Source organism: Lontra canadensis, unplaced genomic scaffold, assembly GCF_010015895.1.
Source record: "Lontra canadensis isolate GAN:19392208 unplaced genomic scaffold, GSC_riverotter_1.0 scaffold246, whole genome shotgun sequence".
Classification (NCBI taxonomy): Eukaryota; Metazoa; Chordata; class Mammalia; order Carnivora; family Mustelidae; genus Lontra; species Lontra canadensis.
In genome coordinates this window covers 169910-188867 of record NW_022631240.1, presented here as the reverse complement: position 1 = coordinate 188867, position 18958 = coordinate 169910, and the positions used below count along the sequence as shown (strand labels likewise).

The following is an 18958-nucleotide window of genomic DNA, read 5'->3' as shown; positions in this document are numbered from 1 at the left end:
TTTCCTTTGCTGGTTTCTGGATTCTTTCCTTATTTCTATACTTTAAAAAATGTAGTATAATATGTTTTGGTGTTGGCCAGCTTTTGTTGAATTTGGTGGGTGTTCTCTCTGTTTCTTGGATTTTGATGTCTGTGTCCTTCCCAGATTAGGGAAATTTTCAGCTATAATTTGCTCAAATAAACCTTCTGCCCCCTTCTCCCTCTCTTCTTCTTCTGATACTCCTCTGATGCAAATGTTATTATGATTTCTGGAGTCACTGCGTTCCCTAAGTCTTCATTTGTGGTCCAATACTTTTCTTTCCCTCTCCTTTTCAGCTTCATTATTTTCATAATTTTATCTTCTTTATCATTGACTTGTTATTCTGCTTTTTCCATACTCGTTATTACCTCCAGTTGGTTTTGCATCTTGGTTATAGCATTTTTTATTTCAGTCTGACTAGTTTTTAGTCCTTTTATCTCTGTAGGAAAGGATTCTTTTGTGTCTTCTATGCTTTTCTCAAGCCCAGTTAGTACCTTTATGATTGTTGTTCTAAATTCTGGTTCAGGCGCTCTTCTTTTTGTTCCCCCTCCTCTTACAGCACCTCTGCAGGTTCAAACTCTGCTCCGTGAGGGTGGCGGGTGATGGAGAGGTCACGTGATGAGCATCCTGCTGCCCAACATGGCAGAGTTCGACACCATCTCGGAACTGGAGGAGGAGGAAGAAGCGGCGGCAACGTCCTCGTCCTCGCCCTCGTTGTCGTTGGTATTGGGACCCAACGACGACGAGGAAGATGAGGAGGACGAGGAAGAAGAAGAGGACGAGGAAGAAGAAGAGGAGGAGGAGGAGGAGACACCACCCCCGCCTCAGGTAGTGAGTGAGGAGCATCTGCGGAGATATGCCCCTGATCCTGTATTGGTGCGGGGCACCGGCCACATCACTGTGTAAGCAAGAGGGGCCATGGGGTTTGAAAACACTGAGATTTGTCAACAAAGGAATGAGAAGGTGATCGAGGGGTCTGTTGGGGTGGGGGAGGGCTGACTGAGGCATACAGTTAGAAAAGGATACCAGATCTAGATGGAGAAACCGAGGGAGATACCCGTAAAGGAAGTGAGGAGAATGCAAATGTGATGCACCAACATCAGGTAAAGAGTGAGTATAGGACAGAGAGGTTAGAGGTTTGAGAGCCAGAGGGATTGGAGTAGAGCTTCTGTATATGCCGGCAAGTAAATAGTCTTTAAACTGCAGGATGTACCAGAGGATTCTTTGCTGCTAAGACTGGTGTGTAGTGGAGCACGGTGACTGCTGTGACATGTTATAAGACCTAGGCTTGGATTCTTCCAAACAGAAATATGACATGTTTCATGAATAATATTAAAAAATATCCACCCACCCACATATTCCTTCATCCATTCTTCCTATCTAATACTTATATGAATGAATATAATAATCCTTTCCATGTCTTGATAATTCATTCTGACATTCATTAAATATCACACAATTAGAAGTTCAGATTAAGAGGTAGTTGTGAAATGTAAAGGAGCAATAGATTGAGAGTGATGGCTCTTGGAACTTAGTCCCAGTTTTGCTTCTTACTGGCTCTGTGACCTTGCTCAGGTTACTTCCTATTTCTGGGCCTTAATTTCTCCATCTGTAAAAATGAGGCGTGTGGGGTAAATGGTTTCCAAAGCCTTTCACCTCTGAGATGAGATACTTATACGAGATTTTGTATGCCCAAACATTAAATATGCAGATATGAAATACTTACATAAATTATTCCCCCAGGAGCTGAGGTTGATTTTTTTTTGAAAACTTATGCAGAGTGACTTTTTAAAAAATTGAAGTCTTGGATCATATTTGAGAAAATAAAAGGAGAGACCTCATAGCATAGGAGTTGCAAAGCAAAAGAAAATTTTCATGGCTCTCTGCACTTTGAAGAGTGCTTTTTCTCTTTTATGTGCTTGGGCTGTATAAATTCTGGTTCAGGCATATTACATATATATATATATATATATATATATATATATATATACATATATAGATAGATAGATAGATTACTTATATCTGTTTTGATTAGATCTCTGTCTATGACCTCTTCATTTTTTTTAAAGATTTATTTATTTTAAAGAAAGAGTGTGAATGGGTGGAGGGGCAGAGAGAGTGGGAGAGAGAGAGAAAGAAGCAGACTCCCCATTGAGTATGGAGCCCAGTGCAGGGCTTGATCTCATGATGCTGAGATCATGACCTGATCAAAATCAAGAGTCTGATGCTTAACTGACTGAACCACCCAGGTGTCCCAATTTCTTTCTTTGAAGTGAATTCCTCTGTTTCAGCATTTTGTCTAGGTCTTTGGTTTGTGTGTGTGTGTGTGTGTGCATGTGTGTGCACATGCGCGTGCACGTGTGTGTGTGTGTGTGTGTGTGTTATGAAAGCCTGTTATATTTCTTGCTCCTGAGAGTAATGGCTATATTAAGTAGAGGTCCTATACTTTCCAGGGCCTGGCACTTCAGGAAGTGTTTCAGAGTGTGCACTCTTCCATCATGTCTTGGTTGTTCTTTCCCTCCGGGCAGTCCTTTGTAGAGTTTCTCTTCGCTTGCAGTGAGGGTGTTGGGACATTGTCCAGCATTTGGTATTTTAACTAGGTGTGCTTTGGTCTGCTTGTTAAAATAAGCCTGATGATATTCCCTCTAGAGTTGAAGATTTGTAGCACTCTATGATCAGTAGATACTTTTCACATGTGGGGGGTTTGTGCTGGTCTTCTGAGGGAGGAGCCTACTGTGCTGGTTCCCTGGCCAACTTGCCCTAGTAAAGATATACCTGCAAGGTGTAGTGGAGTGGGGCTTGGTGTAAGTGGCTCCAGCCTCCAGTAGGGGTGCTGTGTTGCTCACTGAAGTCTGCCCATGCTGATAGGTGGGGGTTGGGGTGGGGGATGAATGACATTACCTCTCTCTGTCATTCCTTGAAAGGGGAGTTTGTGCCTGCCACTGTTCAGGAAGCCCTCACAGAAGAGTGAACAATCTCCCCTCTTGTGTCCCATGCTTCCTTCAGAACCCTGCTTTCACCCTCTGTCTGAGCTGTCAGCCTGCCTGGCAGTGCAGTACTCCTGTGTTTTATCTCAGGCACATGGCTGGGTTTCAAAAACTTCAAAGTTTGGGGACCCCGAGTGGTGTGGGCCCACACTGTTTTTCTGGGGGAGGGTCTTGCTGTTTTTTGGCCAGAGCTGGTTTGTCCCAGAAAAGTAGTCAAATGACCATGCAGGATCTTGGAGTTTATGGTAAAGCACAACCAAAAGCTGGCTTCCAGGTTAGTTGTCTTAAGCAATTACCTCTGCAGCTATGTAATTAATGGGGCCACTCAATGGCATCCACTATCTCTTTTTCCCCTGAAAGGCAGTGCCATCTCTCCCAAATGCACTCCAAGAAGAGGAAATGTTTCTCCTGGTGTGATCCAGGAGATCCTAGATCCAAGGATCCAGGCATGCTGGCTGGGCCCAGGCCTCTGCCCTCCTTCCTCACAGAGGCACAACTAAGCTTGCCAGACTAGACATTGGTGATGGTGTGGACTTCTAAAACTTGAGACTTTGAGTTCTGGTGCTTATAAAAACTTGCCATAGTCAGACCCTCTCCTTCTCCTTTTTCCAGTCAATAGTTTGGGGAGAAGAGTTTTTCTTGTGCAATCTCCTGCATGCTGTTTTTTGTCTCTTTCTCTCATTCCTCTCCCTATGATCAGGGCTCTCTCCTCTCCAGAGCACTTGCAATTCTTTCCTCCCCCAAAGCAACTCTTTGCAGCTCCTACCTTCCGTGATGTTACCATTTTTCTCTCTCTAGATGTGCAATTTGTTCTTTTAGTCCTCAAATAAATTTCTTTTTTTTTTAAGATTTTTATTTGACAGAGAGAGAGAGAGAGATAACAACTAGGCAGAGAGACAGGCAAAGAGAGAGGGGAAGCAGGCTCCCTGCCAAGCAGACAGCCCGATGTGGGACTCGATCCCAGGACCCTGAGATCATGACCTGAGCTGAAGGCAGAGGCTTAACCCACTGAGCCACTCAGGTGCCCCCTTCAAATCAATTTCTTAGGTGTTCAGAATGATTTGATTTTTATCTAGCTGTGTTCAAGGGACAAGAAAAGCATAGGGTCCCCTACTACTCTACCATCTTAACTCCTCAAATGAAGAATTAACATTTTTTAAATGACCATAGTGCTCAAAGAGATCTACAGACTTAGTGCAATTGCTACCAAAATCTCAAAGGTATTTTTTAAGAAACAGAAAAACTCATCCTGGATTTATTTTATGGCATCTTGAGTAATTCTGAATACATAAAACAATACTGAAAAGTGAAGAATAATGTTGGGAGACTCACATTTTCTGATTTCAAAACTTACTACAAAACTACAGTAATAAAAACCGGCATAAAAACAGACACATAGTTCAATGTAATAGAATAGACAGCCTACAAATATACCTTAACATATATTATCAATTTTCAGCAAGGATGATAAGACTATTAAATAGGGGAAAATTGTCTTTTCAACAAATGTTGCTGGGAAAACTAGATATTCACATGCAAAAGAATAGAGTTGGAACTTACCTTACACCATATGCAAATATTAACTCAAAATAAATCAATGAACCATACTAGAAAAAAACTTAGGGGAAAAACATGACATTGGTTTGGCAATGATTTCTTAGATATGATACCAAGAATGTAGGCAACAGAAGTAATATAAATAATGTCGACTTCATCAAAATTAAAACATTTTACATTAAAAAAACACTATCAAGACAGTGAAAAGCTGTCATAACCTCCATAATGGGAGAAAATAATTTGAAAATCATATATCTGATAAAGAATTATTATCCAGAATACATTAAGAACTCCTTTACCTCAATACCAAAAATCAAACAAACTAATTGAAAAGTAGACAAAGGGTTTAAATAAGAATTTCTCTAAATAAGATATACAAATTGGCAATAAACATTTGAAAAAATGCTCAACATAAATATTTGTTGAAGGAAATGAAAATTAAAACCAGGGGCACCTGGGAGACTCAGTTGGTTAAACATCTGCCTTTGGCTCAGGTCATGATCCCAGGCTCCTGGGATCAAGCATTGTATTAGATTCCCTGCTTAGCTCTCCCTCTGTTCCCTCCTCTCACTTGTGCTCTCTCTATTACTTTTGCTTTCTCAAATAAATACATAAATAAAATCTTTAAAAAAATTTTAAGAAGAAAATTAAAACTAGAATGAGATATGACTTTATACTCCTAGAACGTCTATTAAAACACACATGGATACAAAATTTTAGTGGGAATTTGGAAAAATTACAACTTTTGTGCATTGCTGTTGGGAGTCTAAAATTGTGTAGCCACCATGGAAAAGAGTTGAGACTTTCCTAAAAAATCTACACATATGATTGCCATGTAATCTATTAATTCCACTATTAGGTGTATATCCAAAGAATTGAAGGCAGAGACTTAAACAAATAATTGCACACCAGTCTTCCTAGCAGCATTATTAACAATAGTCCAAGTTGGAAACAATCCAAGTATCTATCAGTTAGGTAGATAAATATTTTTATTATTATCTATCTATCAATCAAATTTAGCCATAAAAAGGAATGAAGCTTTGACACATGCCAGAACATGGATGAACCTTGAAAACATTATGCTAAGTGAAATAAGCCACATACAAAAGAATAAATATTGTGTAATTCCACTTACATGAGACACTTAAATTAGACAAATTCATGGGGACACAAAGTATAATAGAGGTTACCGGAGCTTGGGTAGGAGGGAGTGAGGAATAGAGAACTATTGGTTAATGGGTACAAAGTTTAAGTTTTGGATGATGAAGTTTTGGAAGTGAATAGTGGGGATGGTTGCACAAGATTGTGAATACTCTTAATGCAACCAAATTGTACACTTATAAATGGCTAAAATGGTGAAGTTTGTGTTATATACATTTTGCCACAATAAAACTACAATGACAGTACCTTTTATACATCAATTATAATAAAATAGGAATAAATTTAATAAAAGAAGTACAAGATTTGTTCACTGAAAATTACAAAGCACTGCTGAGAGTAATTAGAGAAAACATAAATAAATGAAGAGAATTTCCTCGTACATGGATTGAAAGATTCAATGTTTTTAAAATACCAATTCTTCTTGAGTCAATCCATAGATTCAAGGCAGTCCCTATCAGAATTCCAGGTGTTTTGCTTTAGTTTTTACTTTTTTTTTTTTGCAGAAACTGACAAGGTGATACTAAAATATAGATAGAAATTCAAAAGACTCAGAATAGCCAAAACTTTTTAGGAAAAAAAGAAAATGATGGAGGACTTTCACTTCCCAATTAAAAAAAAAAACTTACTATAATGCTCCAGTAATCGAGACAGTGTGGTATGGGCATAAAGCTAGACATATAGATTAATGAAATTGAATTGAAAATCTAGAAATAAACCCTTATATTTATGGTTGTGGCAAGTTTAAGGATTTGGGGGCTGATCAAAGAAAGGACAAAGAGACAAGATGGCAGTATTGCACAAAAAGCTTTATTGGGCAGTGCTTGGAGCAGGGTTATATGAGAGGGTAAATTCCTCATAGCAGGAGACCATACACAGGCTTGTCATGGGGTCATAAAGCAGAAGGTGAAGTGGGCAAGGGAATTTTAAGGAAAGGTAAATCAGAGAGGGGACTTAAGAGTCTAGGTGATGTCCTCCACTAGCAAGGTGGGCATTCCTTAGGTCAGAGAGCTCCAAAGAGCAGCAGCATTTTAGGGTCTTTTATAGTTACATGGTTTGTCTCATCTATGGCTAGCAGATGTTGGGAGCAGTTTTGTAGTGTAACAGACAAGTTCTAAATGGCCAAAATTATGCTTCCTTGGGCTATATTTAAAACAGATGTGTAAGAATTTGAGTTTGGTGCTGACTGAGTTAAGGGCTCTAGCCTGTTATGAAGAATAAACAGCATAGGGACCGATATACAGGAGCCATCTTTGGCTCATTTATGTAACAAATGTCAACAGGTTTGTGATAAAAGTACCACGGCAATTAAATAAGGAAAAGATAGTTTTTTAAACAAATGGTGCTGAGACAAATAAATATCCATATATAGGAAGCTAAACATAGGCCTTTAAGTTACAATATATGCAAAAATTAACTCAAAAAGGGTCACAGGCCTAAATATAAGAGCTAAAATTATAAAACCTTTAGAAAACAATGCAGGAGGAAATCTTTAAGACCTTGAGTTAGGCTGGGATTTTTTAGTTAAGACACCAAAACAAAGTCCATTAAAAAGTGATAAATTCAAAATTCAAAACTTCTGTACTTCAAAAACAGTGTTAGTTGGTATAAAAAAACAGGCAACATACTGGTGGAAAATATTGCAAAAACACATATCTGATAAATTACTTGTATCCAGAATATACATAGAAGTCTTATACCTAAATAATAGAAAGATAGTCAAACCAATAAAATATGGGCAAAAAATTTTAAGACTATATATATATATATATATATAAAAAATATATAAAATAAATATATAATTATAATTATATTATATAATAATAATTATATAATAATACAATTTATATATTATTACAGATATTAATATATAATTATATAAATTTATATGTTATATAAGTATTGTATTATATAATATATGTATATTTTATATATATATATATATATATATATATATACATCTCCAATACACGATAAAAGGTCAGTAGAGAAATGTGAATTAAACCATAACAGGATACATTCTATACCCACCAAAATAGCCGAAATAAAAAAGACTTGCATACAAATGTTCATGGTGGCATAATTCATAGTAGCCAAAGTTTAAAACAGCCTATATGTCCATCGACTAGTGAGAAAATAAATATGGTGTGTTATATCCATAGACTTAAATACTATTCAACAATAAAAAAGAACCAGCTATGGATACATGCTATGGTATAGATGAATCTCAAAATCTTTATTCTCAGTGAAATAATTCAGACACACAAGACTACATATTATATGATTCAATTTATATGAAATATTTAGAAAAGGTAAAGCTATAAAGATAGAACATAAATTAATAGTTGTCTATGCTGGGAGTGGGACGTTAGGAAGTATAGTGGGGATTAACAGTTAAAGTTTATGAAATATCATATTGAGACGATGAACATGTTCTAAGACTTATCCATGGCAGAGGCTGTACAATTTGGTAAATTTAAGAAATCCTTGAATTGTGCACTTGAAAAAGGTGAGTTACATGTACACAAAATATGACCTCATGGAGTTATTTTAAAAATAAATAATGTTGGTTTAAATATTATTGTACATGTCTTTTTGTGTACATACCTAATTGTGGAATTGTTAGGTCTTAGGAGAGGCATGTGTTTAAACTTAGCAGATAGTGCCAAATAGTTTTCCAAAGTTGTTATACCAATTTACACTCATAGTAGTATATTTCATTCTGAAATCTCATATTTCAGAGTTCCAATTTCTTTACATCCTTGCCAATGTTTGGAATTCTTAGTCCTTTTAATTTTAGCCATTGTCAGTTCTTCTTATATAGTAATCACCTATTTGTGTCGCATATATATGTATGTTATGCATATTTCACTTATTTTTGCTTAGTGCTCATTTTGCTGACAATATTGCTTATGTTTTTGTTTTTTTATCAACTTTTAAAATTGTGGTTAAATATACATAACATAAAATTTATCATTTTAGCTATTTTTAGGTGTACATTTCAGTGACATTAAGTACATTCACATTATTGACCAACTATCATCAACATCCAGAATATCCTCATTTTTGTGAACTGAAACTCTTGTGCATTCAACAAAAATTCCCATTCCCACCTGCCCCCAGACTCTGGCCACCACCATTCTATCCTATGAATTTGACTACTCTAGTTACCTCATATAAGTGGAACCATAAAATATTTGTCTTTTTGTGCCTGGATTATTTCACTTAGCATAATATCGCCAAGGTTAATCCATGTTGTCTCATGTGTCAGAATTTCATTACTTTTTATGAATGAATAATATTTCCCTTGTATATACTACTATGTTTTGTTTATCCATTCTTCCATCAATGGACATTTGGATTGTTTCCACTTTTGGCTATTATGAAAAATGCTGCTGTGAACATATGGGTGTAAAAGTATCAGAGACCCTGCTTTCATTTCTTTTGGGTATATATCGAGAAGTGGAATTACTGGGTCATGTGGTAATTCTGTGTTTATTTTTCTGAGGATCCACCATACTGCTTTTCAGAGCAGTTGCACCATTTCACATTCTTCAGCCATGCACAAAGTTTCCTATTACTCCATATCCTTGTCTACACTTGTTATTTTCTGTTTTTATGATTCTGATAATAGCTATTTTAATGTGTGTGAAGTGGTATCTCATAGTGGTTTTGATTTGCATTTCCCTAATTAGTGATGTTGAACATCTTTTTAGGTGTCATTTGTATCTCTTCTCTGTAGAAATATCTATTCAAGTCCTTTGTCCATTTTTAAGTGATTTGCTTGTTCTTAAGTTGTAGGAGTCCTTACATACTCTGAATATTAATCCTCTATCAGTTATATGATTCGTATATATTTTCTTCCATTTCATGGGCTGCCTTTTAACTCTGTTGATAGTATTTTTTAATGAACAAAAGTTTCTATTTTGAAGAAGTCCAATTTATCTATTTTTTCTTTTGTTTCCGATACTTTTTGGTGTTATATACTTTGGCTTTAAGCAATGAAACACAGCATTCCCTTGTGGTTTCTGTGACTGCATGTATGACTATGGAGTACTCTTCAATCTTTAAATTAGATGACATACTTCTCTTCGTCTTTTAATAATTTGGTTTAACTACATAATATATATAAATAACAATGGATTTTCTTTTTAAATTACATTTTTGGGAACTACTTAAGCACACTGGAATATGGTCATGAGAGGAAAAAGTTTATTTATCTCAGTTTTATTTTTAGAAAACTCTGGCCTAAATGTAACACATATATACACACGTTAGAAAGAAAAGGACCAGAATGTTCACATTGGTTCTGTCAGGGTTGTGAGATTACTAGTGATTTCTGTTATACTCTAAAATTTTCCTTGTTTTTGCAATTTTTAAAAATGAGCATGTGTTGAATTTATTATCAGAAAACTACAAGGAATGTTGCAACTTCAGAACCAGAAAAAGAAAACTTGGGTAACAGGGTGATGGGTATTGAAGAGGACACATGTTGTGATGAGAACTGGGTGTTATACTTAACTGATGAATCAGTGAACACTACATCAAAAACCAATTGTGTACTATACAGTGGCTAACTGAACATAATTTAAAAAAAGGCAAAGAAAACTTGGAATGCAAAGGACTCATAACAAGGGAACTACCAGATTGATCATAAGCCTGAAAACTGAATTTTGTAAATACTGTAATGGTATGCAGAGGTATACAGATGGTACACAGAGGTAAACTAAGTAAAAAGAAAACTTTACCTGTATACTGAAAGAATCTGTATAGAAATACAATATGTAAACCGTGTTTATCTCTGTGATAATAACACCATGCAAATTGTTTAGATCTGAGGAATAGTTAAAATTTTAAACATTGTTAAATTAATAAACGATCAGCATTGGAAATATGGACAATAAATATCACCAATGATTCCTATCCAGAGGAAATTTTCAAATGACTGCATAGTATTCCATCCTGTGAATAGTCTATCATATATTTAACCATGTCTTTAATGCTGAGATTTAGATTATTATCAATAACTCAAAACTGTCAAGCAAATGCTATGATTTTTTAAATAAATATTACTTTACATTTGAACACTTCCTTTTAAAATTCCCAATGGCTTGAGAACCAGCATCCAAAAAGAGGAAGAGACAAGTCAGCATTAAGAGTGAATTACTGATAAGACTGGTTTATTGTCCTGTGTGTTCACTTGTCAGTTGGATACAGCACTTTGGATCTTCATCACAGGCATTATTTCATCCTAATCCTCAATAACCACCTCTTTTGCCCCCCCACCCCCAAACCTAGGAAATGTTAGGAGGCGTTTCCAATTTAAAATTACTGCTTATTTACCATATAGCTTGTGGAAAATACAGTAAAAAACAAAATATAGAATATTTAAATCACTGATAGTTACACCAAGACTGCTATTTTTTTTTAAAGATTTTATTTATTTATTTGACAGAGAGAGATCACAAGTAGGCAGAGAGGGAGGGAGAGAGAGAGAGAGGTGGAAGCAGGCTCCCTGCTGAGCAGAAAGCCAGATGCAGGACTCCATCTCAAACCCTGATATCATGACCTGAGCCAAAGGCAGCGTCTTAACTCACTGAGCCACCCAGGCGCCCAAGACCACTAATTTTTTAAAAGTGTTTTCCCTTCTAGACTATCTTTACAAATTTTACCCCCCCTCTCCCCCATTCCAGAGCCCGGGGCTAAAATCAAAGGGACAGAATTTGGCTGGATGGATGCCTTGTCCTCTAGCCTTGTCTGACATTTTAGTTAGTATTTCTTTTAGCTTTTCTTTTTTAAATTATAATACCAGTTGCAAATTGAGAGAATAAACAAATAAAATCTAGGTTTCTGAAAACTCAGGAGGGGGTCGGAGATTAAGTGAGAGGTGAATGAATCAGCTATATTAGACAACCTGGGAAGGTGAGTGGAGTTGGAAAACTTGATAGATCTGATAATTTATTGGCTCAGGACCTGTCAATCACCCAGCCCAGCAAATGAGTTTAGGGCAGAGTCGTAGGGGAGGAAGGGAGTGACACAGCTATTTGCACGGAGGAAATCTAGTCAAGAGACGGCTGCGTAATCATATTGCGGCAACCGTTTTTTCTTGCAGCAGTTGCTGCTTGCTAAAGGTCCGCCCACTGCAGCTTTCTGCAGTCTGTGGCTCGTTCCTGCAAAACTGACCATCGCCACTCTTCTCTCAAGCCCTGGCTACGGTTGCCTCTGTCCGCTTCGCACAGCATCTGCACAGCCTTCATCCCGGCAGCAGCCTCCGCAGTTACTCCCACAGCCCAGCCACTACCGCCCGTTCCACCTCGCCCCAACCACCGCCGCTTCTGCTATTTCGGTGAGTCTTTCCCCGCCGAGGCCAGGTCTCCTTATCTTGGTGGTAGCCACCTTACGCGTTACGGTCCTTTGAAAAATGGCCGAGTCAGCCGACCATAAGGAACTGTTAGACTCTAGTCAAGAAGAGGCTGGTAATAAGGTAATGATGGAGGGACATGGGGAACAGCCGGAGCGCAGTGAAGATGTCGCAGCTGGGCCTGGAGATGATAAGGAGCGCGGTGAAGAAGCCGCCGCTGGGCCTGGGGAAGAAAGGGGTAAAGGTGAAGATGCTGCTGCTGGGTCCGGGGAAGGCAGGGTAAAAGATGAAGATACTGATGAGGATTCAGACCGTCCAAAAGGACTTATAGGTTATCTTTTAGATACAGACTTTGTGGAAAGTCTACCTTTGAAAGTTAAGTACCGTGTGTTAGCCCTCAAAAAGCTTCAAACTAGAGTGGCCAATCTAGAATCCAAATTTCTGAGGGAATTTCATGGCATTGAAAGAAAGTTTGCTGAAATGTATCAACCCTTATTGGAAAAAAGACGTCAGATCATAAATGCAATCTATGAACCTACAAAAGAGGAATGTGAATATAAATCAGACTCTGAGGACTATGATGAGATGTATGATGAGGAAGAGATGTATGGTAATGAGGAGGGTCTGATGCATGAATATATGGATGAGGATGATGGTTATGAGGGAGATTATTATGATTATGCTATTGAGGAGGAGGATGACGATGACGACGACGACGACGATGATGATGATGGCAGTGAGACTACCGGAGAAGAGAATAAAGAAGAACAGGATCCTAAAGGAATTCCTGATTTTTGGCTGACTGTCTTAAAAAATGTTGACACACTCACTCCTTTGATTAAGAAATATGACGAGCCTATTCTGAAGCTCCTGACAGATATTAAAGTGAAACTTTCAGATCCTGGCGAGCCTCTCAGTTTCACACTAGAATTTCACTTCAAGCCCAATGAATATTTCAAAAATGAGCTGTTAACAAAGACTTATGTGCTGAAGTCAAGGTTGGCGTATTATGATCCCCATCCCTATAGGGGAACCGCGATTGAGTATTGCACAGGCTGCGAGATAGATTGGAATGAAGGAAAGAATGTCACTTTGAAAACCATCCGGAAGAAACAGAAACATCGGATCTGGGGAACAATCCGAACTGTAACTGAAAAATTTCCCAAGGATTCATTCTTCAATTTCTTTACTCCTCATGGAATCAGCTTAAATGGAAAAGATGGAAATGATGATTTTTTACTTGGTCACAATTTACGTACTTACATAATCCCAAGATCAGTGTTGTTTTTCTCAGGTGATGCACTTGAGTCTCAACAGGAGGGGGTAGTTAGGGAGGTTAATGATGCAATTTATGACAAAATTATTTATGATAATTGGATGGCTGCAATTGAGGAGGTTAAAGCCTGTTGCAAAAATCTCGAGACAATAGTAGAAGACATTGATCGCTAAAAGCAAAGTGTACTTGATCCTGACATTAATTGCCCTAGGTCATTACTCAAGATATAAGAAGTTAATTAGTCTTGTGTTCTGAATTTTTTCTTGTAGTGCCAGTTGAAACATAGGTCTCAGAAGTATAAGAAAAATTTAAATACTAATTCATTTGATCTTGCACTTTGGTAGTAGAATGCTTTCAAGAAATGTAAACTGTGGTAGATGATTTAAAATATTAATATAGTGCTGTGTAGTTTAATCCTTCTAAAGTCCTTTTATCATGTAGCTGTTAGTCTGTGGCTGTGAATATTATTGTAACTGCTAAATGAGATCAACATTTATTTGGAAAGAAAATCTTGGAGAACCAACCCAAGGTTTTCTGCTGTTGTTTGGTTTTTATATTTGTGTTTTCTTAGTCCTTTATCTAGTAGGTTTAATTCTGTTGTACCTGCTTCATTTTGCGATAAAAATACAGTAGAATTTAAAACTTGAATGCTTAAGGAGCCTGCATACGGTTAAGAATTTCAGGCAAAACCACATTTATTGTTAATCACAGCTTGTCCATAAGCTCTTGTATTTTATGTGACAATGGTAAATAATAAAACTTAGTTATATTGAGGTTGGTGTGTATCAGTGAAGTGTTAATCACAGTACTCTCAAGAGATTGCCACATATTGTTCTGTGTAATTATGTAAACTGTAATTACAGTGTATAATTTCTCTTCCTATAGTACATTTAATCATTCATTGGAAGTAATCATGTTACCATTTTGAAGTTTTTTTTCATGTTCTTTCACTGCAAAATAAAATAAATAAAAATTTCAGAGTGTTTCCTGTTTTAAAACTGATCTTTTTTTCTCATCAAAGTATTATGTTCATTGGAGCGTTGGTGGTATAGTGTTGAGCATAGCTGCCTTCCAAAATATTATGTTCATTGGGAAACATTTGGAAAATACTAAAAAATACGTTAATTAAACCCAAATCCATATACCTACTCCCCAAATGTAAACACTGTTAATGTCTTGACTTATTTTCTGTTATTTTTCTGTGTTTAAATATGCATGCAGATTTACTAACACTATACTTAGATGTGCAAAGAAACTATCAGATTTTATGACTCATCTAATTTTAATCCTGAGTCCCCCTCCATACCCCAAGTTTGCAGGGAAACAAATATCTCAGTTTTAATCCAGTAAATTTCATATTTAAACACTGTTATAAATAACAGGCTCCTGTATGTTAGTCTATATTTCAGATTTACCTACCCTTCCACAATGCCATCTAGATGTACAGGGGCTTATATTATTTTATGACGTTTGTGGGGGGAGGGGTGCGCTGACTGGAGAAATAGGATGTGGTTGGTTAGAGAGCTGACTTGTCTCAGAGCTGACATTGTCTTCTTCACATGTGGAAACCCAGAGGTTTGGCTTCCCATTTTGGCATACTCTGTGAAGGTCACATCTATCCCTCTGGGAAAAATAGGGAATTTTTAAATCTCTTCCAAGCCATGTGAGATCTGAAAGAGGCTAGGAAGTGCTAACTGTGTCTCGTTATTGCTGCCTATCCACTCTTCCATCCCAGGTGATTGTGATGTGATCCCACAGAATTAAAAGATGAAAGTGGAACAAAATATCTTCTGCTTGTGACTTATTCCTCCATTATTGAGCATGCCTCCTTCGGATTTTGGCTCAGAGAGGTAAGTTTATAACACTGCCTGATTTTCTTACCTTTGCCTCATCTTTACAATCAACTGAGGAGGAAGATACACGCTTTTTCTTTCCTTTTCCTGTCTGGATAGTACCCGCCTCTAATATAATCTTTGTCCCAGGGACAACGGTAAATGCTCACTTGTTTTTCTCTGGGGTTGCAGTAGCTGACAGGGTATAGGGAAATAGGAACAACTTAGTATTATAGGGGCACCTAAATTGGGAAATACTTCCAATGTATGCTTGATAAATATAAACATTTTCATACTCTTCATCACACTCAATTTTGACCTCTGTTAAATGCCTGACTCCCTTCCAACCTCCTCCCCACCAACAAAAAAAGATTGGACCTCTTTTAATTATAGTTACTGTTACTGTGCATTAAAAAGTCAGAAACATGGGTGTATCTCTCCCTCTATTTCACAGAGGGGGCTAGGCATCTTGAAGTCCCTCCTGTCCCTTTCTCTAGCCTCCATAAGATAGAGCAGTAAAACTGCTTCTGACCTTTCTGTAAGGACAGGCCAGCCCCTTTCCTTTATCCCTCATATCAGTGGTGTCCAGCCAAAGACCATCAAGGATATACCCATAGTTGAACAAGGACATACCCAAGTTGTCATAGTTGAACAAGTTGAACATACCCATAGTCTCCATTATTGCCATGAGAGAGAACACACATCCTGGGGAGACCTTGTATGTTATCATTAAGTAAGTGTTAGAAAACACTGCAGAATTTGGGCTTTGGTTGTGTGATTTGGTGGAGGTTCTGTAGAAGTGGGGGTTTACTCTATATTTTAGGACAGTTTAATGGTTGGTAGTTCAATAAATCTCATCCATAGGGAGGAGAGGCTAGAACAAGGCTATAGCTGTAACTGGTAAAGAGGTTGTAGACATTCATTTTAGCTAGAATGGCAGTGGTGTTCGGTATTTTGTGAGTGTCACAGTGACCTTGGTTTTGTCTGTGCTTTAGACAAAATTAGGAGGACTTATTTTGTCTTACTTTATTACAGTCCCAGAATAGCCTTGTTTGAGGTTGGTATTTTATGAGATTGTTTATATCCAATAGAAGAATAGCATGGTCTAGCTGTGAGCATCAGGCCAGTTTCCTGATGTCAGGGACTGCTTTTTATATTTCCTTCTCTTTAACCCCTTATCAGGGATGAAGTTTGAGGCTGTCATCACTCCCTTAGCTTGCGTTGGGATGGATGTTTGTTTGATTTGGGTTAAGACTCGTGTAAAGGAATTTTAGGCTTTGAGGGTAGGCCATAAGTTTCAGCCCACATATCAAATAAGTCTATACTAGGTTTTAGTGCCCAAGTGTGACTAAGAATGGGATTTTTACCTTAATTCTTTTAATAATTGTTCTTTAAAAAATATGTCATTTATACAGTACGGAAAAGGTTGTTGAGGTGGCTATCAGGCCTTGTTAGAAGTTTGGTATTCCCAGGGAATATACTGAAATACCTAAATACAATTAAATTCCATTTTTGGGTACATAATAATTTATAGTATAAATTATAGCGGTTAGCATTGTACATCATATGGTAGAGTGGTTAGTCTTTGAAGCCAGGCTGCTTAAGTTCAAATCCCAGTTTTGTAACTTATTACTTGGGTGACCTTGTACAAGTTACTTTATGTGTCTTAGTTTTCATATCTGTAAAAAATATAATAATCGCACATCTACCTAATAGATTATTATGAAGATTTAATTGGTTTATATGAAGTACTTGAAATATTCATTGCACATAGGGAGTGCTGTATAGGTATATGTATATTATTACTAACCTTATATCTGTGAAATATTAGAAACTGGTATAAAATAAAAATAAATAAAATTAAAAATGCAGTAAAATTTTATTAAATTATTAATAATTATCCTTATAATTTATTTTCTAATTTACAAAAAGTAAAAGAATATACTTTGCACTTTAATAACAAAATCTCTAGGATTTCTGCAAATATTAAGGAAGCTAAACGGCAAATTTAGTAGCAGTTCTTGAGATACCAACAAGCCTGGTTAATGATGAAGAAAATATAGTGACTATGGTGTTACTTCCTCACCACTGAATGCATTCATTATCTTTGTAGCTGTGTACACCAAACTCAACACTCACCACAGGCCATTTGTTCACTGGCCAATGGTGCATTATTAAATCAAAATATTTGGAAACCAGAGAAAAATAGAAAAAAATTTCAGTAACAAGTACAGAAAATAAGAATCACGAAATTATATATCATCCATAGGTATATGACAGATTTTATTTTTTAGTTACACAGGTATGTGCAACATGTAGCTGATTATTTTAAAGCATATAACCTTTAAAAAAATAAATACAAAGAATAAATATACATGGAACACATTTCTGAAATATATTTCCCCTGAAATTTTTTTTGCCAAATAATACAGATTTTAAAGAGAAAAGAATGTCCCAAAGTAAACAATCTCAGACTGTTTTTAAGAAAAACTACTCTAATGATCCACTTGTGGACCTGTTCTCCGGGTGTTTTAAGACAATAAAAACTCTCCAGGTCAGGCAGGCAACGTGTGATCACTACCCTCCATTCTGCGTGTGCGCACACCTCCTCACTTCTGGCTCTGCAGAGGTTTGTGTGCGCGCGCGCACATGTTTGTGTTCACGTACGGTCCCGCATGGGTTGGGGTAAAGTGGGAAGGAAGTTGGGGGGGGATGGTCATTTGTCATAAAGGATTCTGGCCCCGGTGAAACTTCTCTATCTGGGCGTGTGCGAGATCACAGTGGGGAGGGGGAGACAGGGCTTAATCATCATGGAGGCCGCGACTGTGAGTCTCCTCTTTGGTCTTTGTGCGCGCGGTCGTGCGTGCGTGCGTGTGTGCGCGCGCGCGCGCGCGTGTGCGCGTATGCCGGTCCAAAGGAATGGGTGAGTCATCTTCCTGGCTCTCGTGGTTTATGAAACCATATTGTGCGTGTAATAATGCCTGTGCCGGTAAGAAGAAAGACAGTTCTGGCCGAGGCATACCCGGGTAAGGGTGCTGTTTGTGACGTTGAAGGAGGTCGGGAATGGAGGCGCGTTCTTCCACGTTGAAGTCAAGGTCGACTTGTTTGTCTGCTAAAGCGAAGGTACCCAAAGAGAAGGCAAAGAGAGGTGCCAGCCTGGAGGGATGGTCGTGGCGTGGTTAACATTTGGTCTGACCCACCCCTCGGGAAAAGAGAAACTTAAGTGGATGACAAGAGGAGAGTGCCAGAATTGGACATTGTGGGAGGTTTTGATTTCAAATACCTGCAGAATAGGTATCCTTTTGGTTAATGAAGTACAATGGCACCTTAGGCCCAAGATAGATTTGGGTCAAGTGTATAAATACAAGTATGTACATCTATATAAGCAATAGTGTGTATAAAAGGATTATTACTGGTTCTGACACCTACTGAGTACTTCAATGTCAATACTAGTGTAGGTGTATTTGGTAGAAGAAATTAGTCTGTAATATGTTAATCACCTATTTGTGATTCACTGCTTCTGTAAAGTGCAGAATCTGTGTATTTAAACATACAAGAGGTTCAGCTTTCTAATCAAGTGTATCACGTGACGTGAGAAAAAAGCTTTCCAAACCAGTCTTATTTCGTAAGATTGGTGTTGAAATAAAAATTTCACAAGGTAATTTCATGAAAATGGTAAAAGATGGCTGTATTTTTACATTTTCTATTTCACATTAACATGCTCTCAGACTCTTTCTCACACGCATACACACACACACACACACACACA

The 18958-nt window shown here is 37.4% G+C and overlaps 2 protein-coding genes across 2 annotated transcripts; both read left to right on the top strand.

Moving 5' to 3' along the window:
• The first annotated feature begins 636 nt into the window (after window positions 1-636).
• LOC116862467 (cysteine-rich hydrophobic domain-containing protein 1-like) lies at window positions 637-924 on the top strand. The gene has a single exon (XM_032849758.1). It carries the CDS (start codon window positions 637-639, stop codon window positions 922-924), a length of 288 nt encoding a protein of 95 aa, XP_032705649.1.
• A 10817-nt stretch (window positions 925-11741) lies between these two features.
• On the top strand, window positions 11742-14335 carry NAP1L2 (nucleosome assembly protein 1 like 2). The gene has a single exon (XM_032849759.1). It carries the CDS (start codon window positions 12142-12144, stop codon window positions 13528-13530), a length of 1389 nt encoding a protein of 462 aa, XP_032705650.1. The 5' UTR covers window positions 11742-12141; the 3' UTR covers window positions 13531-14335.
• Window positions 14336-18958: the final 4623 nt, after the last annotated feature.

Excerpts from the sequence above, each read along its gene's own strand:
- NAP1L2 (XM_032849759.1), top strand. The coding sequence starts at position 12,142 with ATGGCCGAGTCAGCCGACCATAAGGAACTGTTAGACTCTAGTCAAGAA.
- LOC116862467 (XM_032849758.1), top strand. The coding sequence starts at position 637 with ATGAGCATCCTGCTGCCCAACATGGCAGAGTTCGACACCATCTCGGAA.